This window comes from Capra hircus, chromosome 29 (assembly GCF_001704415.2).
Source record: "Capra hircus breed San Clemente chromosome 29, ASM170441v1, whole genome shotgun sequence".
Lineage (NCBI taxonomy): Eukaryota > Metazoa > Chordata > Mammalia > Artiodactyla > Bovidae > Capra > Capra hircus.
Window position 1 is genome coordinate 46,365,485 of NC_030836.1, and position 26,976 is coordinate 46,392,460.

Here is a 26,976-nt window from a genome sequence, read left to right on the forward strand (position 1 = left end):
TGATGTTAAACTCTGTGCAGAAGTCAAATAGGCAGGGTGACACTATAGAGCCTTCACATAGCTCTTTCCCAATTTTCAAACCATCTGTTGTTCCATGTCCAGTCCTAATTGTTGCTTTTGCCCTGCATACAGGTGTCTCAGGAGGCAGCTCAGGCGGTCTGGTATTCCCATGCAGGACCACGAGACACGACAATCTGTGTTTGAACACCCACTCCCTGCCCGGGTGTGGGGTGGTTACAGCAGCCCAGGAGACTGAGGCGGGAACTCGGCAGGAGCCCCGCACACAGGCCTGCCTCAGCGAGTGCTCCGCCGCATGGCGGGGCCCTGGTTCACACTCACCGGACGGTCCACGCACCTGCTTCTTGCCGTCAACTGAGGGGGATGGCTCCACCTGGCCCGGTGGTCCTGGGGGCCTTGAGCATTCGGGCCTGGTCTCCTGGCTCCCCCGGCGCTGCTAGACTTCCGTTGGCCACCTGCAGCGGCTCAGCAGCTCCAGGGACTGCGGAGGTCGGCCGGGCTGAGTTCCCCACCAACTCTTGGCTGGTGTCCTCACCCGCGACTAGTGGGCCCATCTCGAGGTCGTTGGACTGACTGGCTCCTGGGGACTAAAGGATAAAGACATTCCTTCTGGTGACAGGAGCCTGCAGGCCAAGCCCTTCTCAAGCCATTTTAGGGAACAAATGTACTGTCTGACAGGTAAGCGAGCGTGTGCAATTTTAGAAAGGAACACTGCCGGGGGTCAGGTTCCTCTCTGCCACCAGATTCTGGGGGGTCCCAGGTCAACCTATGGGGGAGCTGGATGGTGATCCCCAAAGATACATTCACATCCTCACCCCTAGAACTTGGGAGAGGGCCTATGTAGAAATAGTGTCTGTGCAGCCGAGGTTCCACTGTATAAGACTGGTACCTGTATTCCGAGACCAGTGTCCTTACAAGGAGAGACTCAGAGACACAGGCTCACAGCGGGAGAGGCCGAGGGAAGATGGCCGGAAGTAGAGCGGTCACCCACCAACCGAGGAGCGACAGGTATGTTCAGCCCCGACTAGGAGCAGCAAGGAAGAACACTCCGCCAGAGCACCAGGGGACCACCCTGCCAGCCCCTGATTTCAGATTTCTGGCTTCCAGAACTGTGGGAACAGTAAGTGCCACATGTTTTAAGCCCCCCTCTATCGGGATCTGTCTGCAGCCCCAGGCACCCACAGGACGCCCCCGTCCCCTTTGCTTCAGCAGAATTCAAGTCATCCGGAACACATGTTCCAGGGCCCAGACTCCACCACACAGGCCACGTGTGGACGCAGGTGGGAAGGCCTGGGGCTGCCCCGCCCACCCTGGGATGTCTCCTGGGGCTCCCCTGGACAAATCCCCGGGCAATACTTACAGAGCCACTTAGCTTATTCCGACGTCCTGCAGATCAAAAAGGAGAGAGAAATGAAAACAAATCATATTAACTATTATAGCGACATCTGTGAGCGAGAGGAAGTACTTTAAATTTACAATAAAGTGTATTTACAGTTACAGCAAAAAAAAAGTTGATTGGAACACCTGTGCAGCTGGGAAAACAGGAGGGGAAGACACTCACTCATAAGCCTCCCCAGCAGGCAGGGCCGCCTCCCCCAGGACCCCCTTGGCTGGAGCAGCACCAGTTTCTCCCTGCTTCCAGGCCCAGGGCGCCCGGGACACCGTGTCCAGCAGCTGACCTAGGATTCTGGCCTCAAGCCCTGTGTGTTGGGAGGCACACAGCAGGTGGCTCTGAGCTCACACACGAGAGGCCCCAAGTTAGAATGTGAACTGATCTGTATTTTATACCAGAGGTTCCTGCTGGGTAACACCGACCCCACACCCCTTCTCTGAGCTCCTGATGCTCTTGTTGACCTAGCTTCCTCCAGGTCAACACGACTCGGACCAACCTGTTCTTCTGTAGACAACAAAAGCAGCAATGACGATGATGACGACGATGGCGACGATGATGGGAACGCAAACCTCCACATTAACACCCAGGCAGGCCCATGACGATCCCGGGTGTCCTGGAAGGAGGCAACACAGAGGATGTGGTCACAAGGTCAGGCACCCTTTCCTCACCTGAGTGACCTGCTATCTCAGGAGTGGGGGCAGCACCAATGTGCTCCAAACCCCACGGGATCCTTCTGTCGCTGACGGTCGCCACGACCTCCCCAGCGGGAGGCAGCCAGGCTCATCCTTCCTGCTCACACGGGACCCTGGGCTCAGAGGCCGTGGGGTTTCTCACTCTGGTCCCTCGAAGCAGCAGCAGGGCTGACCTGCCAGCAGGGCAGCAACAGGCTTTGCGTCCCGGGATGCGGCTCAGGGGAGAGTGGGGGCAGCTGCAGATACACCCCTGGGCCAGCAGGCGGCAGAGCCTGGAGGAGACTGGGGGGGTGGGTGCTAGTCTTCCCAGCACCCGGGCTGGGCCGCGCTGGCCCAAGGGGCAGGGCAGGGCCCGCCCCGGGGAGACGTGTGGCAGGAGCCCTGGGGTGTCTCCTCACTCTGCTGAGCTCCCAGCACCCACCCGAGCTTCGGGCACACAGACTCTGGGCGCAGCACAGGCCCATCAGCGCTGGGGACGCTCGGCCGCCCTGATGTGATGTGTCACCAAGGACCAAGCAGGAAGGAGCACGTCGTCCACGCAGCCCCCTCAGTCTGCTTAAAGGCTTTCCTTTATTCTCAGAGCAGCCCTTCCTCATTCTGCCTTAGTTCTGGTGTTAAGACAGCCTTTAAAAGCGTTTGCAGGTTATAGAGGGAACCTACCTCAAGACAATAATGGCCACTGCAAACACTCACAGCAAACATCACACTCACTGCGAAAAGATGAACGCGTTTCCTGTAAGATCAGGAACAGACAAGGATACCCACTCTCTCCGCTAGTAGTCAACCTCGTCCTAGAAGTCCTCACCACAGCAAACAGAGAAGAAAAAGAAATAATGGAATCCAAACTTGAGAAGAGGCGAAACTGTCCTGTTTGCAGACGACATGGCACTAAACACAGAAAACCCTAAAGATGCTGCAGAAAACTACTAGAGCTCACCAACGAATCTGGTAACGTTGCAGGAGACAAAATCAATACACTGAAATCTCTTGCATTCCAACACACCCACAGTGAAAGAGTAGGAAAAGAACTCAAGGAAACAATCCCATTAACCACCCCATTAAAAAGAATACAATACGGAGAATAAATCTACCTAAGGAGGCAAAAGATCTATCCTCTGGAAACTACAATATCCCGAGGAAAGAAATAGAAGATGACCAAACCAGATGGAGAGATATCCCATGTTCTTGGATCGGAAGGTGGAACATTGTGAACACGACTGTCTTACTCAAAGCCATCTACAAACTCAATGCAAGCCCTATCAAATTATCAATGGCAGTTTTCACAGAATCAGGACAAAAAAAAGTCTACAATTGTATGGAAACACAGAAGACCCCAAATTGCCAAAGCAATCGTGAGAAAGAAAAATGGAGCTGGAGGAATCAGGGTCCCTGAGTTAGACTATACTAAAAAGCTACAGTCATCAAAACAGTATGGTACTCACACAAAAACGGAAACAGAGACCAATGGAGCAGCACAGAAAGTCCAGAGAAAAACCCAGGCACCTATGGTCACCTAGTTCAGTTCAGTTCAGTCGCTCAGTCGTATCCGACTCTTTGCAACCCCATAAATTATGCCAGGCCTCCCTGTCCATCACCAACTCCCAGAGTTCACTCGGATTCACGTCCATCCCTCTGACCAAAGGGGCAAAAATACACAGTGGAGAAAAGACAATCTCTCTAAAAAGTGGTGAAGGGAAAACTGGACAGTTGAACATAAAAGAATGAAAACAGAACACTCTGTAACACTGTACATAACAATAAACTCAAAATGGATTAAAGACCTAAATGTAAGGCTGAGTGCTATGAAATTCTTATGGGAAAACATAGGCAGAAGAGGCATTGATAAACATCCCAGAAAGATCTTTTCTGATCCACCTCCTAGGATAATAAAAACAACAACAAACAAATGGGACCTAGTTAAACTTAAAAGCTTTTCACAGCGAAGGAAACTATAGGCAAAATGAAAAACCAGCCTTCAGAACCAAACACAATATTTGCAAAGGAAGTAACAGACAAGGGATTACTCTCCAAAATATACAAACAGCTTATGCAGTCTGCACCAAAAAAACAAACAAACCAATCAAAAAATGGCTGGAAGATCTAAACAGACATTTCTCGGTGGAAGACATACAGATGGCTAAAAGGAGAAAAGGTAAGATATAAGCATCTGAATGCAGAGTTCCAAAGAATAGCAAGAAGAGATAAGAAAGCCTTCTTCAGTGATCAATGCAAAGAAATTGAGGAAAACAACTGAATTGGAAGGACTAGAGATCTCTTCAAGGAAATTAGAGATACCAAGGGAACATTTCATGCAAAGATGAGCTCGATAAAGGACAGAAATGGTAGGGACCTAACAGAAGCGGAAAATATTAAGAAGAGGTGGCAAGAATACACAGAAGAACTGTACAAAAAAGATCTTCATGACCCAGATAATGATGATGGTGTGATAACTCATCTAGAACCAGACATCTTAGAATGTGAAGTCAAGTGGGCCTTAGAAAGCATCACTACGAACAAAGCTAGTGGAGGTGATGGAATTCCAGTTGAGCTGTTTCAAATTCTGAAAGATTATGCTGTCAAAGTGCTGCACTCAATATGCCAGCAAATTTGGAAAACTCAGCAGTGGCCACAGGCCTGGAAAAGGTCAGTTTTCATTCCAATCCCAAAGAAAGGCAACGCCAAAGAATGCTCCAACTACCACACAGTTGCACTCATCTCACATGCTAGTAAAGTAATGTTCAAAATTCTCCAAGCCAGGCTTCAGCAATATGTGAACCGTGAACTCCCTGATGTTCAAGCTGGTTTTAGAAAAGGCAGAGGAAACAGAGATCAAATTGCCAACATCCGCTGGATCATGGAAAAAGCAAGAGAGTTCCAGAAAAACATCTATTTCTGCTTTATTGACTATGCCAAAGCCTTTGACTGTGTGGATTACAATAAACTGTGGAAAATTCTGAAAGAGATGGGAATACCAGACCACCTAACCTGCCTCTTGAGAAATCTGTATGCAGGTCAGCAAGCAACAGTTAGAACTGGACATGAAACAACAGACTGGTTCCAAATAGGAAAAGGTGTACATCAAGGCTGTATATTGTCACCCTGCTTATTTAACTTCTATGCAGAGTACATCATGAGGAACACTGGGCTGGAAGAAGCACAAGCTGGAATCAAGATAGCCGGGAGAAATATCAATAACCTCAGATATGCAGATGACACCACCCTTGTGGCAGAAAGTGAAGAGGAGCTAAAAAGCCTCTTGATGAAAGTGAAAGAGGAGAGTGAAAAAGTTGGTTTAAAGCTCAACATTCAGAAAACGAAGATCATCGCATCCGGTCCCATCACTTCATGGGAAATAGATGGGGAAAGAGTGGAAACAGTGTCAGACTTTATTTTGGGGGGCTCCAAAATCACTGCAGATGGTGACTGCAGCCATGAAATTAAAAGACACTTACTCCTTGGAAGAAAAGTTATGAGCAACCTAGATAGCATATTCAAAACAGAGACATTACTTTGTCGACTAAGGTCCGTCTAGTCAAGGCTATGGTTTTTCCTGTGGTCATGTATGGATGTGAGAGTTGGACTGTGAAGAAGACTGAGCACCGAAGAATTGATGGTTTTGAACTGTGGTGTTGGAGAAGACTCTTAAGAGTCCCTTGGACTGCAAGGAGATCCAACCAGTCCATTCTGAAAGAGATCAGTCCTGGGGTTTCTCTGGAAGGAATGATGCTAAAGCTGAAACTCCAGTACTTTGGCCACCTCATGGGAAGAGTTGACTCATTGGAAAAGACCCTGATGGTGGAAGGGATTGGGGGCAGGAGGAGAAGGGGACGACCGAGGATGAGATGGCTGGATGACATCACGGACTCGATGGACATGAGTATGAGTGAGCGCCGGGAGATGGTGACGGACAGGGAGGCCTGCCGTGCTGCGATTCATGGGGTCGCAAGGAGTCGGACACGACTGAGCGACTGAACTGAACTGAACTGAAAAGGTACAGGAAAAGACGCTCGACATCACTAATTAGTAGAGAAACACAAATCAAAGCTACGGTCAACCGTCATTCCTCCCCATTCAGAACGGTCATCACCAAAACTCTACAAACAACGAATGCAGCAGAGAGCATTGACAAACGGGAATCTGCTTCCACTCGTCTTGGGGATGCATATCCGCGGATACAGCCGCTGTGGAGAACAGTGTAGAGGTTCCTTAGAAAGCTACGAAGAGAACTCTCATACGACCCAGTAATCCCATTTCTGGGCACATATCCAGAGAAAACTCTTACTTTGGAAAGATACATACACCCCAATGCTCATAGCATGACTATTCACAATAGCTGAGTCATGAAGGCAACATAAATGTCCACCAGCAGGCGCCTGGATAAAGAACACGGGGCGCATACTTAAAATGGAATATTACTCAGCCACTAAAAAGAACAAAATAATGCTATTTACAGCAATACAGAGGGACCGAGACTGTCATACTGCGTGAAGTGAGTCAGACAGAGAAGAAGGAGTATTGTATGACATCCCTTATTTATGGAATCTAAAAAGCAATGATACAAACAAACTTATTTACAACAGAGAAACAGATTCACAGAATGAATTTATGGTTGCTGGGGGGTGGGGGGTAAGACAGAAGAGAAGGGATAGTTAGGGAGTCTGGGAGCAACATGTATACACTGCTAAAATTTAAAATGGAACCAACAGGTCCTACTGAACAGCACAGAGAAATGTGCTCAGTGTCACATGGCAGCCTGGATGGCAGGGGACTTTGGGAGAGAATCTGTTAGTCGCTGAGTCGTGTCCAACTTTTTGTGACCCCATGGACTGTAGCCCATCAGGCTCCTCTGTCCACAGAATTCTCCAGGCAAGGATACTGGAGTGGGATGCCATTTCCTTCTCCATTGGGAAAGAATGGATACATGTATATGTATAGCTGAGTCCCTTTGCAGTCCACCTGAAACTATAATGCCAACAAAGGTCCGTCTAGTCAGAGCTGTGGCTTTTCCAGTGGTCAGGTACAGATGTGAGAGTTGGACCATAAAGAAAGCTGTGCACTGAAGAACTGATGCTTCTGAACTGTGCTGTTGGAGAAGACTCTTGAGAGTCCCCTGGTCTGAAAGGAGAGCCAACCAGTCCATCCTAAAGGAAATCAGTCCTGAATAGTCACTGGAAGGACTGATGCTGACGCTGAAGCTCCCAACATTTTAGCCACCTGATGCGAAGAACTGACTCCGTAGAAAAGACCCTGATGCTGGCAAAGATTGAAGGCGGGAGGAGAAGGGGACAACAGAGGATGAGATGGTTGGATGGCATCACCGACTCAATGCACATGAGTTTGAGCACGCTCTGGGAGATGGTGATGGACAGGGAAGCCTGGCGTGATGCAGTCCATGGGGTTGCAAAGAGTCAGTCAGTCCAGTAAAAAGTAACACACTTTAAGAAATTAAGGAGCTTATTTTAAAATGTAAACGTATATGCTGAGTCCAAGGATGGTCTGATGACCTTAGGGAAGGAAACAAGGGGAACTCGGGCTCCAAGGAGAAAGCCAGGGGGAAGGCGACACGGACCCTGGAACAGAGACGCCCGGTGGCCACTGTGCTCACTACGACCTGGTATCACTTAGGGTGGGAAAGAGACTGGATTCAAAGCATGATGCAGTGTCGTCCGTGTGTGCAGTGGGGAAATCGCCTCACACCACACAGACACCACTGCGGTCCTGCACAGTGATAAAGAGAAGCTTCCGGCAGGTCATGAGACAGAACACCTTCTCTAGCTGAGCAAAGGTTTCTCCCTCAGGACAGGAAGAGCACCAACGCTGGCAGAAAACAGCCACAAACCTGACCTTGTTAGAAGGAAGGACCTTTGTCCACAAGAGGCCCAGACACCCGACACAAAGAGCTTGTGTCCCACGTTTACAAATAATTATCAGTGTTTCCAGATAAGCATCTAAAATGAGAAAATAAAAACCCAGCCAGCCAACATAAAAATGGGCAAGACTTCAGCAGAGACCTGGATGAACCATGATCACACAAAGTGATGTCAGTGAGACAAATACCCCGTGAGACCACGTATCCAAGGAATCCAAAAGATGACACAAGTGAACTCACTTTGGAAACAAAGGCAGACCCACAGATTCAAACACAAACTTACGGTTACCAAAGAAGTGGCGGGAGAAGCATAAACTAGGAGTTAGAGGTGAACAGACACACATCACCGTGTACAAAGCAGAACAGCGACAAGATCCCACTGTGTAGCATAAGGAAGTGTATTTAGGATCCTGCGATGACAACCATAGTGGAAAGGGATATGAAACAGGATATGTATGTGTATATTTGTTGCTGTTGTTCAGTCGCTCAGTCGTGTCCAGCTCTTCGGACCTGTGGACTGCAGCACGCCAGGCTTCCCTGTCCTTCACCATCTCCTGGAGCTTGCTCAAACTCGTGTCCATCGAGTCGGTGATGCCATCCAGCCATCTCGTCCTCTGTCGACCCCTTGGTCTCCTGCCCTCAATCTTTTCCAGGATCAGGGTCTTTTCCAAGGAGTCAGGTCTTCTCATCAGGTGGCCAAAGTATGGGGCTTCACCTTCAGCATCAGTCCTTCCAATGAATATTCAGGACTGATTTCCTTTAGGATTGACTGATTGGATCTCCTTGCAGACCAGGGGACTCTCAAGAGTCTTCTCCAACACCACTGTTCAAAAGCATCAATTCTTCGGCTCAGCCTTCTTTACAGTCTAACTTTCACATCCATATTTGACTATTAGAAAAACCACAGCTTTGACTATATATGTGTAGTATATATGTGTAGCTTCCCAGGTGGTCCTGAATGAGTGGAAGTCGCTCGGTTGTGTCCAACTATACACCATAAACTCCATGGCATTCTCTAGGCCAGGATACTGGAGTCGGTAGCCGTTCGCTTCTCCAGCGGATCTTCCTGACCCAGGAATGGAAGCGAGGTCCGCTGCATTGCAGGCAGATTCTTCACCAGCTGAGCCGTGAGGAAGCAGGTGGCACTAGGGGTGAAGAACCCGCCTGCCAGTGCAGGGGATGGAAGAGACGCGGGTTCCGTCCCTCAGTTGGGAAGAGGGCATGGCAACCCACTTCAATATTCTTGCCTGGGAGAATCCCATGGACAGAGTCGCCTGACAAGCCACAGTCCATGGGGTCGCAGAGCCGGACACGACTGAAGCGACTTAGCACACACACACGTACATGTCTGTGTGTGTGTGTGTGTGTGTATACCTGAACCACTTTACACCAGTGTAAATCACCAAGACTTCAATTTAAAAAAAGAAAAGGAAAACAGTCTTGCACAGATTTGCACAGATACTCAGTAGTCGAGCATCAACTCTGCTGGGGGTGTGCACCCAGCTCACATTCCTAAGTCCCATCTGAGGCCGCACCAAGCAGGGAAGCAGCCGGGTGTTGGGATGTCAGGAAGGACAGGTCTCACAGAGCGCTCAGTCCCTTCCACCTGATACCTGGTCAGCCTGGTCGGCCCAGACTGAGCCCACACGCCCAGAATTCAAGGGACAAGGACAGGGAAGCCATAACTGGTCCACAAGGATCCTGTTCACTCAAGACAGGAGTCTACGAACGAAGACCCACGGCCCACAGCCCACTTTTATGAATAAAGTTTCCTGACACACAGCCAGCACCTCTGATCACAGCCTCTGGCTCCTTTCATTACAGCAGCAGAGATGAGTTCCGACAACAGGGACCTTGGGACCCTCAGACCTCAGCCTTTGGCCTTTACGGATTTAAGGGATGGAATCGGGCCCTCACCTGACTCTGGGTTTAAGGCACAAACTGTATTGTTTATGGCAGTGCAGGGTTGAAGGATGGCGCCGTCTCCACACCTGAGGGGACAGAGAAACTGTGAGCATCACTTCCCCTCGCTCGGGCCGGCCCAGAGAATCTTACTCACCACCCACCAGTCAGGGGTTAGAGGGACCAACCCAACCTCCTCGGCAGGCCCATGAGAAGTGTGGCATGTGCCGGGATGTCTGGCCCACACTGGATCAATGAGGATAAAACTTAGGAATCTCTGATAGATGGGGGAAGTGCCCCCGTCTCTGTCCCCGGATAGAGCTCTGTGTGTGGCCACGAGGACTGGTCCTGACGTGGCCGTACCTCTACCGGGAGGGAAAGCAGCCTGAGATGAAGCTCGTGGAGAAGGGGACAAGCCAGAGCTGATCAACCCAGACCTGGAGGGTGTCCTTGCTTTGGACCTGGCGGGTTCCTGAGCCAACAGTGCAAGCTGGTCTGAGTGGCAGTTAAGAATCTACAAATGCAGGTGATTTTGCAAGTGGCTTTACCACTGAGTCTTCCTCAAAGTCGGCTCCAAATCTAAGCCCACCGGGAACCACAGAAGGCAACCGGGTGTGGAAACAGGGTCTCTGCAGATGGAATCCTTTAGGAGGAGGTCACACCGGATCAGGGTGGGCCTCAGTCAGTGAGCAGCGTCCTCACAAGAGGGAAGATGTATGCAGAGAGAGAGAAGCCACGTGAAGACGCTGAGAGAGCGCGCGGGAGACCATCCCTGGAAGGCGGAAGCAGAGACTGAAGCGAAGCGTCCACAAGCTGAGGCGCCAAGGAGTGCCGGCAAAGCTGCGGAAGCGCCAGATTCCTCCCGAGAGCCCATGGAGGGAGCCTGGCCCTGCGGACACCTTGATTCCGACTTCCAGTCTCCAGAACTGTGAAAGGATACATTTTTCTTGTTTTTCAAAAGCCTCCCGGTCGCGGAGCTTTGCAACATCAGGGGCAGAAAACACTCACTGGCCATCCCCCCTGGGCCGGGCCAGGGGGCGGCCCCCTGCCTACAGCTCTCCTCCCCCGGACGTCCCGCGGCTCCACCCTCTGTCCCGCCCTCCCTGCCTCCGCTCTAGGGCCCTGTCTCCTGCTGCCTCTCTGTCCCTCGTGCGCCCATCACTGCCCACGTGTTGGGGTGCTCTCCACCACTGCTGGGGCCCAGGCCTGCAATACAACCCCGCAGGCCACAGCGGGGCTCACAGTCACACATGAATGAGGGAATGAAAGGAGGGAGAAATGGGTGAGCAATGACTCCAGTTCACCCCCACATGGAAACTTGCAGGTGACTCGTCTGCCTTAATCCTCAGGGCTCCTCAGTGGGGCTGGTGTTACCATTAGCCCCATTACACAGATGGGAAAACAGAGGCTCTGGCCAGGGGGTGGCTGAGTAAGTGACCCAGAAACAAACAGGTGAGGGGAGAAGAGAACGCCCGCCCAGGCCTGCTGGCCGGCTCCCACCGCTGGGTGGCACCTTGTACACCGGAAGCAGCTCTCTGTGCAGTCCTCGGAGTCACAGTAGAACTTGCCCGGCTGGCACTGGCACTCCTGGTCGCTGGTCTTGGAGCAGCGCTTCACCACTTCCTGATCTGCTGGAGGCGGGCCGAGGGTCAGTCACCGGGGCCTGGACTCTGTCCTGCCCCCCGGCCACGTCCAGGTCCAGTCACAGGCTCAGCACGTGCATCCACCTCCAGACCTCCCCCCTGCCATCTGGGTGTCTGAGGAGGAGCTGTGGGCGCCCTGGCAATCTGGGCTGGGGGCAGAGGGCCATCTGCTCAGATACACTCCAAATCAACCTGTCTGCTTGTTTCCCCAGAAAGATCACAACAGCCCTACTCGGTGTGGACCGAGAACAGTCTCTCCCAGCATCACTGGGGGGTTTCGCCCTTCCAGCTGCGAAGGGCTGGGTCCTGGGGCCGCGCCCACATCTCACGTCTATGCGGCTGTTTCCACAGGGCCAACTCTCTGCCCCCACGTGAATGTCACTCCGCCTCACTGTCTCTGCTCAGAGCCAAATACGAGGGGCAGCTAGGGTGCTAATTGCTTTTCATCTTCCAAGAAAGAAGGGAGCTGTTCCAGCAGGTGTGAGCACAGCAAGGTCATGACAACTCCTGCTGCGGGGCTTTACCTTTTTTTAAAAATTTTATTTATGCGTTTATTTCTGGCCGTGCGGTTCTTGCCCGCCGTGTGCACACCCTCTCTAGTTGTGGCGAGCGGGCGCTACTCTGTGTTGTGGCTTCTCATTGTGGTGACTTCTCTTCCTGCAGGGCATGGGCCTAGGGGCTGTGGGCACAGTGGCTGTGGTCCACGGGCGCAGCTGCTCTGTGGCACGCGTGATCTTCGAAAAACAGGGGATGAACCTGTGTGCCCTGCATCAGCAGGTGATTCTTAACCGCTGGACCGCCAGGGGAGTCTCATATCTTTACCTCTTAAAAATAGAAACTGTATCAGTTTAAAGTCTATGGCAGAGAAGGCAATGGCACCCCACTCCAGTAATCTTGCCAGGAAAATCCCATGGACGGAGGAGCCTGGTAGGCTGCAGTCCATGGGGTCGCCAAGAGTCGGACAGGACTGAGCGACTTCACTTTCACTTTTCACTTTCATACATTGGAGAAGGAAATGGCAGCCACGCCAGTGTTCTTGCTTGGAGAATCCCAGGGACGGGGGAGCCTGGTGGGCTGCCGTCTATGGGGTCCCACAGAGTCGGACACGACTGAAGTGACTTAACAGTAACAAAGTCTATGGCAAGATGAACTGATTTACACACTGATACACTGAAATTTTCACTGGGAATGCTCAAAATCTAAGCGCCATTCCAGGAAACACTGACCCTTATACACCACCAAATGAGTTCCCTGGTGGTCCAGTGGTTAGGACTGGAAGCTTTCACTTCCAGGGCCCAAGTTCAGCTCCTGGTCGGCAACTAAGATGTTGCAAGCCACACAGCATGGCCCCAACGGAAGAAAAACAAAGCCCTGAGCCTTCTGGTTCACTACAGTGTGGTGTTTCTCTCTGTATTTATGTTTCATTAAAGGTGGTTTTTCACATATATATTTACACATGTTCCGCTAGATTTATTCCGATTTTTTTTTGCCAATGCAAGTGGTATTTTTAAATTACACTTCAAGGGTGGTGGAGGGGAGGCTGAAGAGGAAGGGGACATAAACATACACTTAGCTCATTCACATTTTTGTGCGGCAGAAACTAACGCAACATTGCAAAGCAATTACACTCCAATTAAAGATAAACAAAATGGAAAATTACCTATTTAAACATTGTCATCGATACACAGAGATAGAAGAACTTCTGTGTACCGTGCTGATGCTCAGCAAGTCTGAAAGCCTAATGACTTGCAGCTGCTTCTTTAGGCAACACACACGCTCCCTGATGACGGCTCCCCCCGCGCTCCTCTGGGACCTCTCATTGTCCCTGGGGAGGTTCCCATGGGCCGGGTCAACGGGGCATGTGAGCCGGACTGCCGCCACTTACCCTCTCGGCACTGGGCACACGGCACGCATCGAGGCTCTTCACTGGGATGAGCTCTGAAAGTTCCAGACGGGCAAGGCGAGCAGGCTCCAATGTGGTGGTTCTGGTCTATGCGTGTGCTTACGTAGTAGCCTGCGTGAGACGGGACACGGAGGGGAGGTGGGCACCCCGCCCAGTCTCTGAGGCGTTAGCTTGAAGAGGTCCCAAGGCACCTGGAGACCAGACCCCCTGCACAGTACCCCGAACCCACCCCGGCCTCCTGGGAACACCTGGTCTGATCCCAGGCCACAGGTGTCCGTCCCAGAGACCAGGGACCTGAATCACCCCCCAGCTTTTACCAATGCCCTGCAGCGCCTGGGCGCTGGAGCAAGGTCACAAGACTTCAAGTCAGACCAACGGCGTCCCTTTGTTCCCTACACGTGGTTCCTGCAGGTGTGCGTGTGAATGCAGAGATGTCTGTGTATGAATGTCTCTAGTGTGTGTACAGGTGGGTGGGCTGGGGAGTGTGGGGAGGGTATGGGGCTATAGGTCCAGGTACCAGGTGCTTGGGCTCAGAGCCACAGGCCCCTGGAAGGCACAGGTTCCTGGACGAGATGCGTTGTGTGTGCAGGTGTATGCGGGGAGGGGGATGCCCATGGTGAGGGGACAGCTGCCCCTCACAGAGGGGGCTGGGAAGGGACTTTGCTGATCACATGGGAGTGTGTCTGTGTGTCTGGACGGGTTAAGGGAGCTGGTGGCTGCCAAGGACAGACTCTACCCTGCCCCAGACAGCCAGGTTCTCCCCGCAGGCTGCCCCCAGCTCTGCTCAAAGTGCCCCTGACCTCCCCTCTCCCAAGCAGGAAGTCTTCCCTGCAAAGCTCTAAATCACCCCAGACTCACCAGCCGGGCAGACTCTGCTACAGGAAAGATTTTCTCCAACCTCATATTCGCCTGGGTTACACGAGGTCTTCCCCGTCGCCATGGTGACCTTCAATGAGAGAGGGGACACGGGCATTTTCAGAAGATTTTCTCCCTCCTGATGGGAGCAGACACTGACACCCCCGGGTGCGGCTTCCCTCAGCGGGTAGGCTCTGGCCGGGGACTTTCCTCAGGCTCCCTGTTGCTCCACTCGTGGTACGGAGCAGGGCTGTGTGGGGAACACGCTCTTTCACCCCAAATGCGTGTGGATCTGTTGACACCTCCGTGGCTGACGTCTGTTCCCTGTGCCTGGTCAGACGTAGACCCTTTGTGGTCGTGAGCCTTTGGAGTTTCGTGAGTCTTTGATTTTCTTCTAGCATACAGTTCCTGTTCTCAGCAGCTGCACACAGACTTTGTCAAGAGAGGCCACTGTCCGTGCGTTGGGAACAGGGATCTGAGCGTCTGTGTCTGAATGCGTACACATTGTGCCCGTGAATGTGCACGCACACTGCCACGCAGGAGCCCGTCAATTACAAGGTCCCAGGAACTGCACATCCGTACCGATTTCCTATCCTGCTCGACTTCTTGGCTTTGAGGTGTATTGAGCTCTCGTACCACGTCTATGGACTCCAGATTCCGTCGTGTGATCACATCATTCTCCGCTTTCTGTATTCTGAGGAGCTCCTGTTCATATACGGTTTCATGTTTGTTTCTGAAGGACAGTTCAGCCTCAATTGTTCGCTGAATTCCGTGTTTTTGAACTTGCCTACATGCTGAAATGTGTTCGTTACCACAACCTCGAGACCCCTGATGCCTTCCTGGACGTACACAGGAGGGCAAGAGTCCCTCCTCAACACATCCTGGAAACACAGGTCCAGTTGGGTCCACCCAGGTGCTGCTGCTTTCCTCTGCCAACTCGCAGCGTAAAGTATAGCCTTTCTGCACCTGGTTTTCATGTCTTTGGTTGGTGATCTTGACGTTTAAAATGGTTCCCTAGGGTCCAAAGGCTAAGACTTTGAGTTTCCACTACATGGGGGGGGGCACATGTACTATCCCTGGCCGAGGAACTAAGATCAAGCACGCCGTGTGCCTCGGCAAAAAAGAAAGAAAAGCAAGGTCTCCTAGCCAGTCTCACCTGGTGTTCTGAAGGACAGAAGGCTGCGATGTGTCTACATGTGTAGAAAAAAGGCATCTTAAAGAAACTTCGTACAGGCAGGCCATACAGTGCCACTGGCCGTGAGTTCCCAGTTAGTGAATTATGTATATATTAAATCAGGTGTCTTTAAACAGAAACACATGTAAAGCGATATTATATATTGACAGGTTGGGGGAGGACAAACAGATGGATGTGAGACTTGGACCATAAAGAAGAATTGATGCTGTCACATTGCGGGGCTGGAGAAGACTCTTGAGAAGCCCTTGGACAGGAAAGAGAGAAAACAGTCCATCCTACTGAAAATCAACCCTGACTACCCTTTGGAAGGACTGTTGTTGAAGCTGAAGCTCCAATACTTTGGCCCCCTGACGGGAAGGGCTGATTCACTGGAAAAGACCCTGATGTTGGGAAAGATGGAGGGCAGGAGGAGAAGGGGACGACAGAGGATGAGATGGTTGGATGGCATCACCGACTCAACGGACAGGAGTTTGAGCAAGCTCAGGGAGATAGTGAAGGACAGGGAGGCCTGGTGTGCTGCAGTCCATGGGGTTGCAAAGACTTGGACGCGACTTAGCGCCTGAACAACAACAATGGATGAAAATTCTGAAACCACAAGCAAGGGTGAGCGGATCAGTGGGTACAGGGGGAAGAAATGAATACGGGTGTTTCTTTTCATCTACAGTTTTACCTATAGATTTGTGTTTACAAGTTAAACAAAATGGGATAAATCCCTACAATGGACTATTATGGATGAGCCTTGAAAAACATGAATGGCTCTTGAAATCCTTATGCTAAGTAAAAGAAGTCAGTCATAAAGCTCGCACATTATATGACTGCATTCGCATGAGACATTTAGAATCGGGAAACTAGGAACTAGACACGGAGTAGACTGGCGGCTGCTCAGGGCGAGGGGAGAAGGGGAGGTGCGGTCAGTCGCTCAGTCGCGTGGGGCTCTCTGCGACCCCGAGGACTGGAGCCCGCCAGGCTCCTCTGTCCATGGGACTCTCCAGGCAAGAATGCTGGAGAGGGTTGCCATGCCCTTCTCCAGGGGATCTTCCCAACTCAAGGATCAAACCCAGGTCTCCCACACTGCAGGCAGATTCTTTACCAGCTGAGCCACAAGGGGAGCACAACCAAAAAATAAAATTTTTAAACAAAAGATATCACTATAAACACTGCTGGAAGAAAACCTGGGAGAAAACAGGAAGCTAAGAACCACAGTCACAGAGGACCAACTGATCAACTGGGTTTCATCAAAATAGAAAATTTCTACAAAAGATACGGTTAGGAGAATGACGAGACCTGCCACAAATTCGGACAAAACCTTCAAAAAGGGTATATCTGATCAAAGCTTTATATCCAAAGCACATGAAGAATAGTTAAAACTGAACAATCAGAAAAAAAAAATAAAAAACTTAAGAAAATGAGCAAAAGATTAAAACAGATACTTCACTAAGAAAGATTTATGACTGGCCAAGAGGCTGAAGAAAAGGCACCGAAGCATCTTCCCTGGGGCCAAAGCACAATCGAGTCAGCTGGAGTCTCGCACTAGAGCTTTAAACTTAAGAGGACTTTGATCGCTCCGAGTGCTGAGGCCGTGGCGGGCACCGTGCGGTCAGATTTCCGCTGCCTCACCGCCCCCCCTACCGCACCCCGCACGCCCATCTCCGCCGGGCTCCCGCAGACCAGCGCCCCCTTCTCCTCCAGCTCCCCCGCAGCGCCCCCTTCTCCTCCAGCGCCCCCCGTTCCCATCTCCGCCGCGTTCACCAACCCCCCACTAGCGCCCCCTTCTCCTCCAGCGCCCCCCGTTCCCCTCTCCGCCGGGCTCCCCCGCAGCGCCCCCTTCTCCAGCTCCCCCGTTCCCATCTCCGCCGGGCTCCCCCGCAGCGCCCCCTTCTCCAGCTCCCTCGTTCCCATCTCCGCCGGGCTCCCCCGCAGCGCCCCCTTCTCCAGCTCCCCCGTTCTCCTCTCCGCCGGGCTCCCCCGCAGGGCCCCCTTCTCCAGCGCCCCCGTTCCCCTCTCCGCCGGGCTCCTCGGCGCCCGTTCGTCCCCACCCCCACCGCCCCGCGCCCATTCGCCGGCCCGCCCCGCCCCGCCGTTTCTCCGCCAGCGCCCTGCGCGCTCCCCGGCAGGGCAGAGCGGGGTACAGCAGGCTGCACCCGGCATGGGGCTCAGGATGGGGAAGATTCCCCGCTGGGCATCTGGGTGCGGGGTGTTACCGGTTTCCTTTCTGATGAAACTCACGCTTCATCCAAGTGTTTCCTCTAGGGTCCCCCTGCCGGTGCCAGCCTCACTGGGGCGCGCGCCCCGGCACAGCGTCCCCCCGGAGCCCCGGGTCCTCCCACCGCGAGCCCGCCGCCCAGGCCCCGGCCCCCCGCCCTTGCCGTCCCACCTGATTCAAGAGCAGTATCAATAACACCACAGCGTGCACCAGCAAGAAGAACGCCCCGCACATCCCGGCCATGGCGACGCTGCCGAGGGCCGTGCGGCGACCCATTTAAGGCAGACCTGAGCACCGCCCGTCCGGAGCGTGACGCCGCCGCCGCCCAATCGCGAGCGGGGTTCCGGTTCGCGGAGTCCTGGAGAACCGCCCTTTCTGATTCTCGCAAAGCCCTGCCAAAGCGACGCGGGGGTGGGATGAGGGGCGCGGGGTGGCGTGAGGGACTGTCACGTACATCGGCCTGCGCTTCCCTGACCGCGCCGCCAACCTCCGATTGCACGCCCCGGGGGCCCAGGCCCCAGCCGCCAGCCCAGCCCAGGCGGTCCCCGCGGCGCCGGCGCCCTAGGGCCCAGACGCCGCGAGGGCTCCTGCGAGTGCTCGGAGGCTGCTGCAAACCTCCCGTCTGTCTCCCCTCCCCCCTCGACCCCGGATCCTCTGAGCTGCTGGTTAGAGCCACGTGGGTGGGATGCCTTGCAATGGATGAGAGGATTCAAGGGGGTGAGACCCTTACTTCCTGCGGAGAGCAGGATAGAGCCCAGCACATCAACAGGGGGCGTCAGGCCCCTTCACTCCTGCACCTCCTCCAGAGCCCCGCGCCCCACCCCCGCCTAGAATCCGGTGCTCCAGGAGGGGCCGGCCAGCTCTTGAGTCTCTGAGCCCTGAACAGACCAGGATCGCGTCTGCTAGAAAGTATTTCTACTAGAAGTTGCTGTCACTCCCCCCAAGCAGTGACAAGGTGAGGGGACTGGCACCTGTAAGTTCCTCCTGCGGCTCTGGGGAAGCTAGAGGGCAGGGTGTGGCCCTGGGCCTGGGCCCTCCTGAGTTTCCACCCTCCCTGACCGCCTGCCCTGGGAGGCAGGCCAGCCACTGTCGATGGGCCAGGAAGGGGGTGCTGAGTGGTCGGGGTGCAAAGCACAGCTCTGAAACCCACATCATTCTAGACTTTTCACCACCAGCATCCAAATGCCCAAGAGCTGACCAGATGGACCCAGAGGCCAAGGCCAGGTCCTCACGGCTCGGAGGAGCTGCCTGACACCAGAGCAGTTGTGACCATCTGTCTGCGGCACTGGCCAACTGGTCCCCTGGACTATGCCCACCCAGCTTTCTTGTCATTTTCATTATTGATTTAGACGAGTTCTCGGCCTACAAGGACAGGAAGAGAATTCTGGAGGAAGGAAGATTGCAGGGTGGAGAAGCATAGGTCAGTCTTTGCCCATCCCGACAACCCCTAACCCTCCCAGGGCTGCACGAGGGGTGGTGGGGAGGATGCAGCCAGCGATTTGGTCCTTATAACCTGCCTGGCTCTCAGTTTTCCCAGTTACAAACAAAATAGGGTCACAGTGCAGGTCTGGCTGCTTCTCTTCAATGGGGATCTGAAGGTGGAAATGCATTGACCTCCAGCAAAGCCACTGCTGAGACCTGAGGGGTTTGGGGGGCCTCTCCCAGGCTCTGGTATGTGTGGGGGAGGTGGGAGGTGCCCAGCCAGTGCAAGCCTAGCTTCTTGGTGGGTCTCAGTCGCCAGCAGGGCCCTTTCCCCCCAGGATTTGGTAGCAGGGTGATGCGGAGGACAGAGGAGGCAGGAATGATCTCCGCTGGGGCGCTGCGTTAAGCCACAGTGCTGGGTCCCACGGAATGTGCAGTGCCTGCAGGAATGTGCAGGGAGCCCCAGGCCGGTCCAGGGGGTCTGGCAGGACTGGGCGGGGTCAGGGCGCCGCTCCCAGCCACCGAGCCTCGGAGCTCAGCTCGGAACGGGGTCCAAGGTGAAGCAGAAGTCTAACTTCAAGGATTCTGGCTCCTGGGGGGGAGACTGAGCAGCCAAGGGGAGTTGGGACTGACGGTGGGGCACCGCGGAGGGGGAGTGCTCCTCGGACTTGCGACCCCCCATCGCAGCTCCGCGCGATCTGCCCCCGAAGTCCCGCCCAACCCCTACGCCCGTGCCCCAGCCCCAATCCATCGTGCTCACCAGGGACGCCCAGAGGCTGCAGCACCGTCCTCGTCCTAGGGTGGCTCCGGATCCCAGTCTCTGGGAAGCAGGAAGCGGGAATCAGGAAGTGACAGAGAAGCAAGAGGCGGGGGACAGGGGGCGGGGCGGGGCTCACGGGGGCGGGGCCGAGGTCACGCGTGGAAGGGCGGGGCTAGAGGCTGCAGGCAGGAGCCTGGTGGCCAGGAGCACGAGGAGCGCGGGGCCGAAGACTGCAGGGGCACGGGGCCGGGGCCTGGGCGGGGCCTGGGCGAGCCCCGCCCCTCGGACCCTCGGGTCCCTCTAGGGCAGAGGGGCAGGGGCCGGGATGAAGATGGGGCCGGTGTGGTGCAGCCTGGCTGCAGACTCGAGCCGGTTTCCCGTCTTGCTCCTCTTGTCGGCCTCCTCAGGAGTCGTCAGGGTCGGATGCAGCCCCGCCCTCCCAGTCCCCCACCTCAGTGAGTACTTCCCGATGGAGTCCACGTTGACTCCAAAATATACCCTGATGCTGGGAAAGATTGAGGGCAGGAGGAGGAGGGGCGACAGAGGATGAGACGATTGGATGGCATCACCGACTCAATGGACATGAGTTTGAGCAAACGCGAGATGACTCGGGAGCTGGTGAAGGACAGGGAAGCCTGGCGTGCTGCAGGCCATGGGGTGGCAAAGCCAGAGACTTCGCGACTGAAGGACAACATATTCGTGTGCCTCTTAAGTTACAAACGTACCTACTCTTGGTACAATGTAAATAAAACAGCGGTGTTTTATGAGGTGAGTGGAAGGCCCAGCCCTCCCATTCTTCCTGGTGCACACCTTTGGGTCCTGCCCAGCCTCCTTATTACAAAGAGAAATAGTGCTATGACCTCCAGGCCCCTCACACTTTCCTTGCTTTCCTCAACCACCTCCCTGCGAAGCCTGGAAGTTTAGGCACAGACACCTCCCTCCTCCTGGCCAGCTCTTGAGACTGGCCTCCCCGATCTACCCATCCCTCTCCCACCCTGGGAGGCTTCAGTTCAGTCGCTCAGTCGTGTCCGACTCTTTGTGAACTCGTGGACTGCAGCACGCCAGGCCTCCCTGTCCATCGGCAACTCCTGGAGTTTACTCAAACTCATATCCATCGAGTCGGTGATGCCATCCAACTATCTCATCCTCTGTCGTCCCCTTCTCCTCCTGCCTTCAATCTTTGCCAGTATCAGAATCTTTTCCAGTGGGAGGGTTAGGCGTCCCTGTAAGTCCCACAGGCAGGATCTGCACCCTCCAGTCGGGTATTCAGTCTCTGTTTGAGGCCAAAGCCCTTGCCTTTCCCACTGCTCCATAACTCCTAGGACAGGCCAGTCCTTCCAGCCCAGGCCAGAGTGTGGGAGGCTTGGAAGAGGGAAGGCAGTCACGAAACTTCCTTCTCCATCATGTCCCCCCAGGCAATAGCCAGGGGTCTGACTAAAGCCTATACCAGATCCTTGGCCCCTCACCCTGCCTTTCCTCACCACCTGATGCAAACCCCACAGTCATCGCCCCTCCTCCGCCTGTTACCATCCTCCATCCTGCCTGCGCACGTGGTCCAGTGACACTGACCCTCCTACCCCTGCAATATACCACCTTCCTTCCCACTCCAGGGCCTTGGCACATCCTGTTCCTTCCATCTGGAAATTCTCCCCACCCTCCCAACTTGAAAAGGCTCCATCTCTCACTTCCTCCAGGTCTCAGCTCAAATGTCTTCTCCTCTGAGGGCCCTCCCTGACCATCCCCCTCACCCATCACTGTCTCGTCCTTACTTGTTCCCCTCGTATGTATGTTCTTAATCACCGCATTGTGTTATATTATATAACTATTGTATATTTGCTTTCATTTATTTTTTATTTTTGGCCACACTGAGAAGCTTGTGGGATCTTAGTTCCCTGATAAGGAATCAAATCCACACTGTCAGCAGTGAAAATGAGAGTCCTAGCTACTGGACTGCCAGGGAATTCCCTAATTATCTGTGTTTTTGCTGTTTGTCTGCCTCGTCCCACTAAGATGTCAGCAAATTGAGGACCACACTTGGCCTTCTTTCTCTCTGGATCCCCGGTACCTAGAACAAGACCTAGCACACAGTCTGTGTTCAATTAATGTGTATTGAATGAATGAATGAACAGCAGCTCTGAATGCATAATTGAAAAATGTTCATATTCACAGCTCTCAGAGTCCATGTCTGGCCCCTGTGAAGGAGAGGGAAGTGTGTCTCTCACCTGTAGAAGGCATGAGTCTTCCAGTGGGCCACAGGAGTTCAACCCCATCAAGTGTGTTAGGCGTGAGGTGGAGGGGCTGTGGAATGTGGGGGATAGGCCTCCTTTCATCCCCTCTGGCCTTGGGGGTGCATGTTCCTCCAACACAAAGCCCTGCTTTGTGGGCTAGCAGGAGAACTCCTCTTTATCTCACAAAACCCTTCATGATGCTGCTCTTTCTCCTGGATAGCAAGTACCCATTATGAGTGTGTGTGTAAGGGGGGGTCCCTCCTGGGACCTTGAAGGAGGGACTCTCCAAGAGGTGGGGTTAGGAGGATGGACCAGAGTTGAAGCCAGGTGGCTGGCACTGAGGATTTAATCCCTGATCTGCCTGTCATATGGAAAGGCTTTAGGATCCCTACCTGGGAGAAGGAGGAGGGGCACTCTGCAAGGGAGCCACAGCACAGACTCTGCCCTCAGGAAGTGTACAAGTCCAGTGGGGTGGGAGTGTGAAAACATTTGGAAAGTGGAGGAGGAGGCTGCGTGGTGGTGGGGGCAATGCCTGGTGGGCAGGATGCTGCCACGTGGGCTCTGGTGGGTCTGCACTGTCCTGGGCCTGAGTGAGGCCCGGTGATGCCCACTGGCATAATCAGACTAGCGGCTAACAATTATGAAGCACTTACTCTGTGCCAGGCAAGGATCTTTGAACTTCACAGGGATTAACACTCAGAAAATGGAACCATTAGTATGATCCCCATTTTACAGATGAGGAAGCTGAGTCTCAAAGAGGCCAAGAGCCTTGCTGAGGATCACACCCCTGGTGAGTCGTGGAGAACCAGGATTCAAACAACCTCTGAGGGGCATTGGAGGCCATGCCCTAATCCCATTCAAAATGGAAGGCTGGCTAGAAAAGCACTTGACAAGTGCTTGATAAATATTTGCTGAATGAATGAGTTCAACAAATTTGTGCCTGTCCAGAAACCTCTCTCCCACCAGCTTCGGTGGCCAGAATTCCCGGAAGCGCTATGGTTATGCTGCTCATATCACCACCACCAGCACCCGGCCTGCTTCCAGCCCTGGGTTTGGCTTAATGATCACAACAGCCAAATTTGCGAAGAGAACATTATCACCCCATTTTACAGAGGAGAAAACTGAGGCAAAGACAGGCCTGGGAACCAGAACCCAGATCTCACTGAACCACTTCAGCCTGCCTTTGTAGCAAGCTGGGAAGGGTAGCACTTAAAATGTCATTGTCCTTTACACCTACTGGTAAGGGCACCCCTCAGCTACTAAAGGTCACAGTGCTGAGCTTAAGGGAAAGGGTTGTGGGGCGGTCGGGGGCGGGGGGGGTTGATGAAAGGAGAAAGAGTTCATGGTTTTAGAACCAGGGACTGAGAGAAAGCTGGGTGGAGTGAGCGCCAGAAGAGAGTGATGTGTATGAAAAGGAAGTGGGGTGGGGGAGTCTGAAAATAGAACTTCAGCACTTCCTAGTTTTTCTTGCAGGGTCTGCAGCTGGAGACGGAAGAAGGCTGGCTCTGCTTGGAGACACCGTGTGACCTCCAAGGGGCCTGTGCTGTCCCTAGAGCCACTGGTTCCCAGAGTTCTCTGCTGGGACATCTTCCCATCTCTGCATCTGGGCTGAGAGTATGGAAGGGGCTGAGGCAGAGGCAGGACCAGGGCACTCTGTGCCTCCTCCTTGGTGGGGGCTGGGCAGGGGAACACTCATTGAACCCTCAAACGTAGCAGACCTTGAAGTCCCCTGGAGCTGCCCAAGGCACAGAGGTGGCCCCAAGCTCTCTCAGGCCGCCTGGCCATCTGCAGCCCAGAGCTGGTCATGGGCGCGCTGATCTGCCCGGAAGCTCACAGGATCCCGGGTGCTCCGGCCAGGTGTGCCCTCCTTCCATCATCCCCAGCCCCTGCATCCCTGGATGTCTACGAAGCATCTGTTCACTGAGCCCCTTCTGTGTGCCAGTTCCTGCCAGCACCTCACACATCTTCTCATTTAATCCTCACGATGCCAGATGCAACAGGAGCTCGGAGGGTGAAGCAGCTTGTCCAGAGTCACCCGGAGCTGGATTGGAATCCAGTCTTGCCCGCTCTCGCCTCTGTGCTCACCACCTTGCTGAAGGAAGTCCGGCCCCAGCCTCACTGCCTGTGGGGTAGGGGACTGGAGGAGAAGGCTGCCGAGTCCGCTTGTGGGCCGCTAAGGCCCCGGGCTCCCAGTGGCTCCCGCATGCCTCCCTTCACTGTAGGAACTTCCTCTTGGGCTCCTTGTATCCAGGTGAGAGGTCGGGATAGGGAAGAGGGCAGGGAGGGAAGGATCGAGGGAAGGTAGGATCAAGCCTGGGGAAGTAGCCCTGCCCGTCTTTCTCCTGCAGGACTGAGGCTAAGGAGGAGGCTGTCTGTGGGGTCTGGGGGGCATTGGAGAGCCGAACCCAAAGGACACCATCACCTGTGGTAGCTTGGGGGGTGGTGCTGGGCCACTGTGTGGGGGCCAAGTCTGCAAGAGCTTGCTGGGACCAGGGACATGACGTTCAACAAACCGTACAGGATTTTGGCTGCTTCATGTTCACGTCCCCCAAGCCTCGTCTGCCAGGCCCAAGGGACTCAGTAGGGGTTTTCCACGCGAACTTCCCCCACGGTACCCGTCCTCCTCTCTGACGGGCTGGTTCCTCCGTCTCCCCCGGCTCTTCTGCTGTCCTGGCGGGCCTGGACTTTCCTGAGCCCTCACGTGGGGCCCGCGCCCGGGGCCTCTTCTCGGGGAGCGCTGCTGGGGCCTCCTCCCTCAGAGGCAGCAGGTGTGGCCAGGTTCACGGGGGCCTCTAGGGTGGAATCCATGGCTGGGGTGGAGGAAGCTTCCTCACAGGCACTGGGGGCTGAGCTGGTAGTGGGCCCGGGGGGCTGGGCCTTGGGGCTTGCCTGTGACTGGGCCCCAGAATCCAGCTGGGGTGGGCCCTCGTTGTCGTCCCGTGGCTGGGCCGCGGGGTTCGCCTGCTGCTTGGCCTCGGGGTTCACTTGTGGCTGGGCTGTGGGGTTCACTTGTGGCTGGGCCTCAGCCACTGGCCCTGGTACCGTCTGATCCTCAGAGTCCACTTGGGTCTGTGGCTCAGCTGGCATGAAGCTGCCCGGCCTCTCCTCACTGAGAGCGGCTGCAAAGGAGGCGAGCATGGTGTGCAGCAGGGCCCGGAGGTCGGCACTGGCCAGGAGGCAGAGGAAGGGACTGAGGCAGCTGTTGAGCAGGATCAGGTAGTCAGAGTAGACCAGGGCCTCCCAGAGCAGGTAGCCGGGGTAGAAGTCCCACAGGAAGGCCAGGTACAGCAGCTGCGCCAGCTGGTAGGGCAGCCGCAGGACCACGTAGGCTGACAGAATGGTCTTGGCCACACGGGCGAAGCCGCGGCAGGCCGGGGCCCCAGGCTGGTGGCGGCGGCAGGGCCGGCAGGCGGCGGCCTGGGTGAGCAGGTGGCAGATGAGCAGCACGAGGAAAGGCAGGAAGCCCCCCAGGATCTCCAGCATCCGCAGCGGCAGCTCCTCGCTGTCCCAGAAGTCCAGGCAGATGACCAGGTCGTACCACCAGACGGCGGCCTCGGGGAAGACCAGCCAGGGCACACTGAAGAGGGTGGCCAGCACCCAGACCCCAGCACAGACCCAGAGGGGCAGGCGGGCTGGGCGGCGCCCAGGGTACCAGCGAGGGCACAGCGCCAGCAGGCAGCGGTCCAGGCTGAGGGTAGCCAGCAGGAAGAGGCCGGAGGAGTAGGACACCCCCCAGAGGAAATAGTAGAAGCGGCAGGCAGCCGTCCCCAGTGGCCAGTGCCCGCCATGCTGGATCTCCATGATCTGGAAGGCCGCTGCTGCCAGGAACAGGAAGTCAGAGAGAGCCAGGCTGAGCAGGAGCAGAGCGAGCCGTGTGCCCGCGCCCTGCCGGGCCTGCGAGCCAGCCAGCCACGCCATGAGCCCATTGGCCGGCAGCCCCAGGAGCAGCAGGGCTACCAGGAAGACCATGTCCCAGCCGCCCTGAGGGTAGTCCTCATCGTCGAGCTCTGTGCGGGGCCAGTGGCCGGGGGCACCCAGGCTGGCTTCCATAGCTGTGTCTATCTGGGGTCCCCAGTGTCTGACTGGACATGGAGTGGGCACCTGGTGAATCAATGAAGGCATGAATGACTGAACAGGAGAGAGAGGATGCTGAGCATCTCTGTGAAAGTCGCTATCCCTCTCTGGGCCATCATCATCAACTTTGGGGTGGTTAGCCTTTGCCAGAGACTTTAAAGAGATTACCTTACCTAGTCTTCCTGCAATCCATCCTACAGGTAAGCAGAGAAAGGTGCAGAGGAAGGTAACTTATGCAAGGTCTGAGATAGGAATGTGGGCACCAGGACTCTAATTATGTTGCTGCCCAGAATCCCGCTGCGTCCACCCAGACCAAGCCAGAGGCTTTCAAATTCATTTCAATAAGATACTATAGCAGAACTCCTATGTGAACTAAAAGGGTGTGCTCAGGTTAAAGGAGGGAGAGCACCCTTAGAACTCCAGGGAACACAGTTTAAAAACCGCTTGGGAAATCCCTAGTGGTCCACTGGTTAGGACCTGGCCTTTCCCTGCTGTGGGCCTGGGTTCAGTCCCTGGTGGGGGGACTGAGATCCCTCCAGCTACATGGTGCGGCCCAAACAAAACAACCCCAAATGGTCAAAGCATCGCAGGCTCCCTTTTTGTCAGTATCCTGGGTTCAAGAGTTTGAGATTCAGAGTTCCTTGGTGGTCCAGTGGTTAAAGATCCACGCTTTCATTGCAGGGGACAGGGGTTCAATACCTCGTAGGGGAACTAAGATTCTGCAAGCCATGTGGTGCAGCCGAAACAAAGATTCCAAAGGGAAAGGCTTAGGGTCCCCTGGGCCCAAGAGTGGACAGGAGGTCTGGGGCTGGGGCGGGG

At 54.5% G+C, this 26,976-nt stretch overlaps 2 protein-coding genes across 2 annotated transcripts; both read right to left on the reverse strand.

Annotated features, from left to right (window-relative positions):
* On the reverse strand, positions 1 to 17,948 carry LOC106503997 (tumor necrosis factor receptor superfamily member 26). The gene is made up of 8 exons (XM_018043590.1): positions 17,845 to 17,948; positions 14,279 to 14,366; positions 13,403 to 13,531; positions 11,388 to 11,502; positions 9,890 to 9,963; positions 1,908 to 2,024; positions 1,379 to 1,404; positions 1 to 605 (listed from the first exon to the last, which is right to left on the reverse strand). The coding sequence occupies exons 1-8, from the start codon at positions 17,914 to 17,916 to the stop codon at positions 369 to 371; spliced, it is 858 nt and encodes a 285-aa protein (XP_017899079.1). The 5' UTR covers positions 17,917 to 17,948; the 3' UTR covers positions 1 to 368.
* On the reverse strand, positions 23,524 to 26,958 carry GPR152 (G protein-coupled receptor 152). The gene has a single exon (XM_018043592.1). It carries the CDS (start codon positions 26,203 to 26,205, stop codon positions 24,781 to 24,783), a length of 1,425 nt encoding a protein of 474 aa, XP_017899081.1. The 5' UTR covers positions 26,206 to 26,958; the 3' UTR covers positions 23,524 to 24,780.

Coding starts and splice junctions, on each gene's coding strand:
- GPR152 (XM_018043592.1), bottom strand. CDS start 26,205: ATGCCTTCATTGATTCACCAGGTGCCCACTCCATGTCCAGTCAGACAC.
- LOC106503997 (XM_018043590.1), bottom strand. CDS start 17,916: ATGGCCGGGATGTGCGGGGCGTTCTTCTTGCTGGTGCACGCTGTGGTG. Junction 14,367..17,844: donor TGATACTGCTCTTGAATCAG/GTGGGACGGCAA, acceptor CTCTCATTGAAG/GTCACCATGGCGACGGGGAA. Junction 13,532..14,278: donor TAGCAGAGTCTGCCCGGCTG/GTGAGTCTGGGG, acceptor CGTCTCACGCAG/GCTACTACGTAAGCACACGC.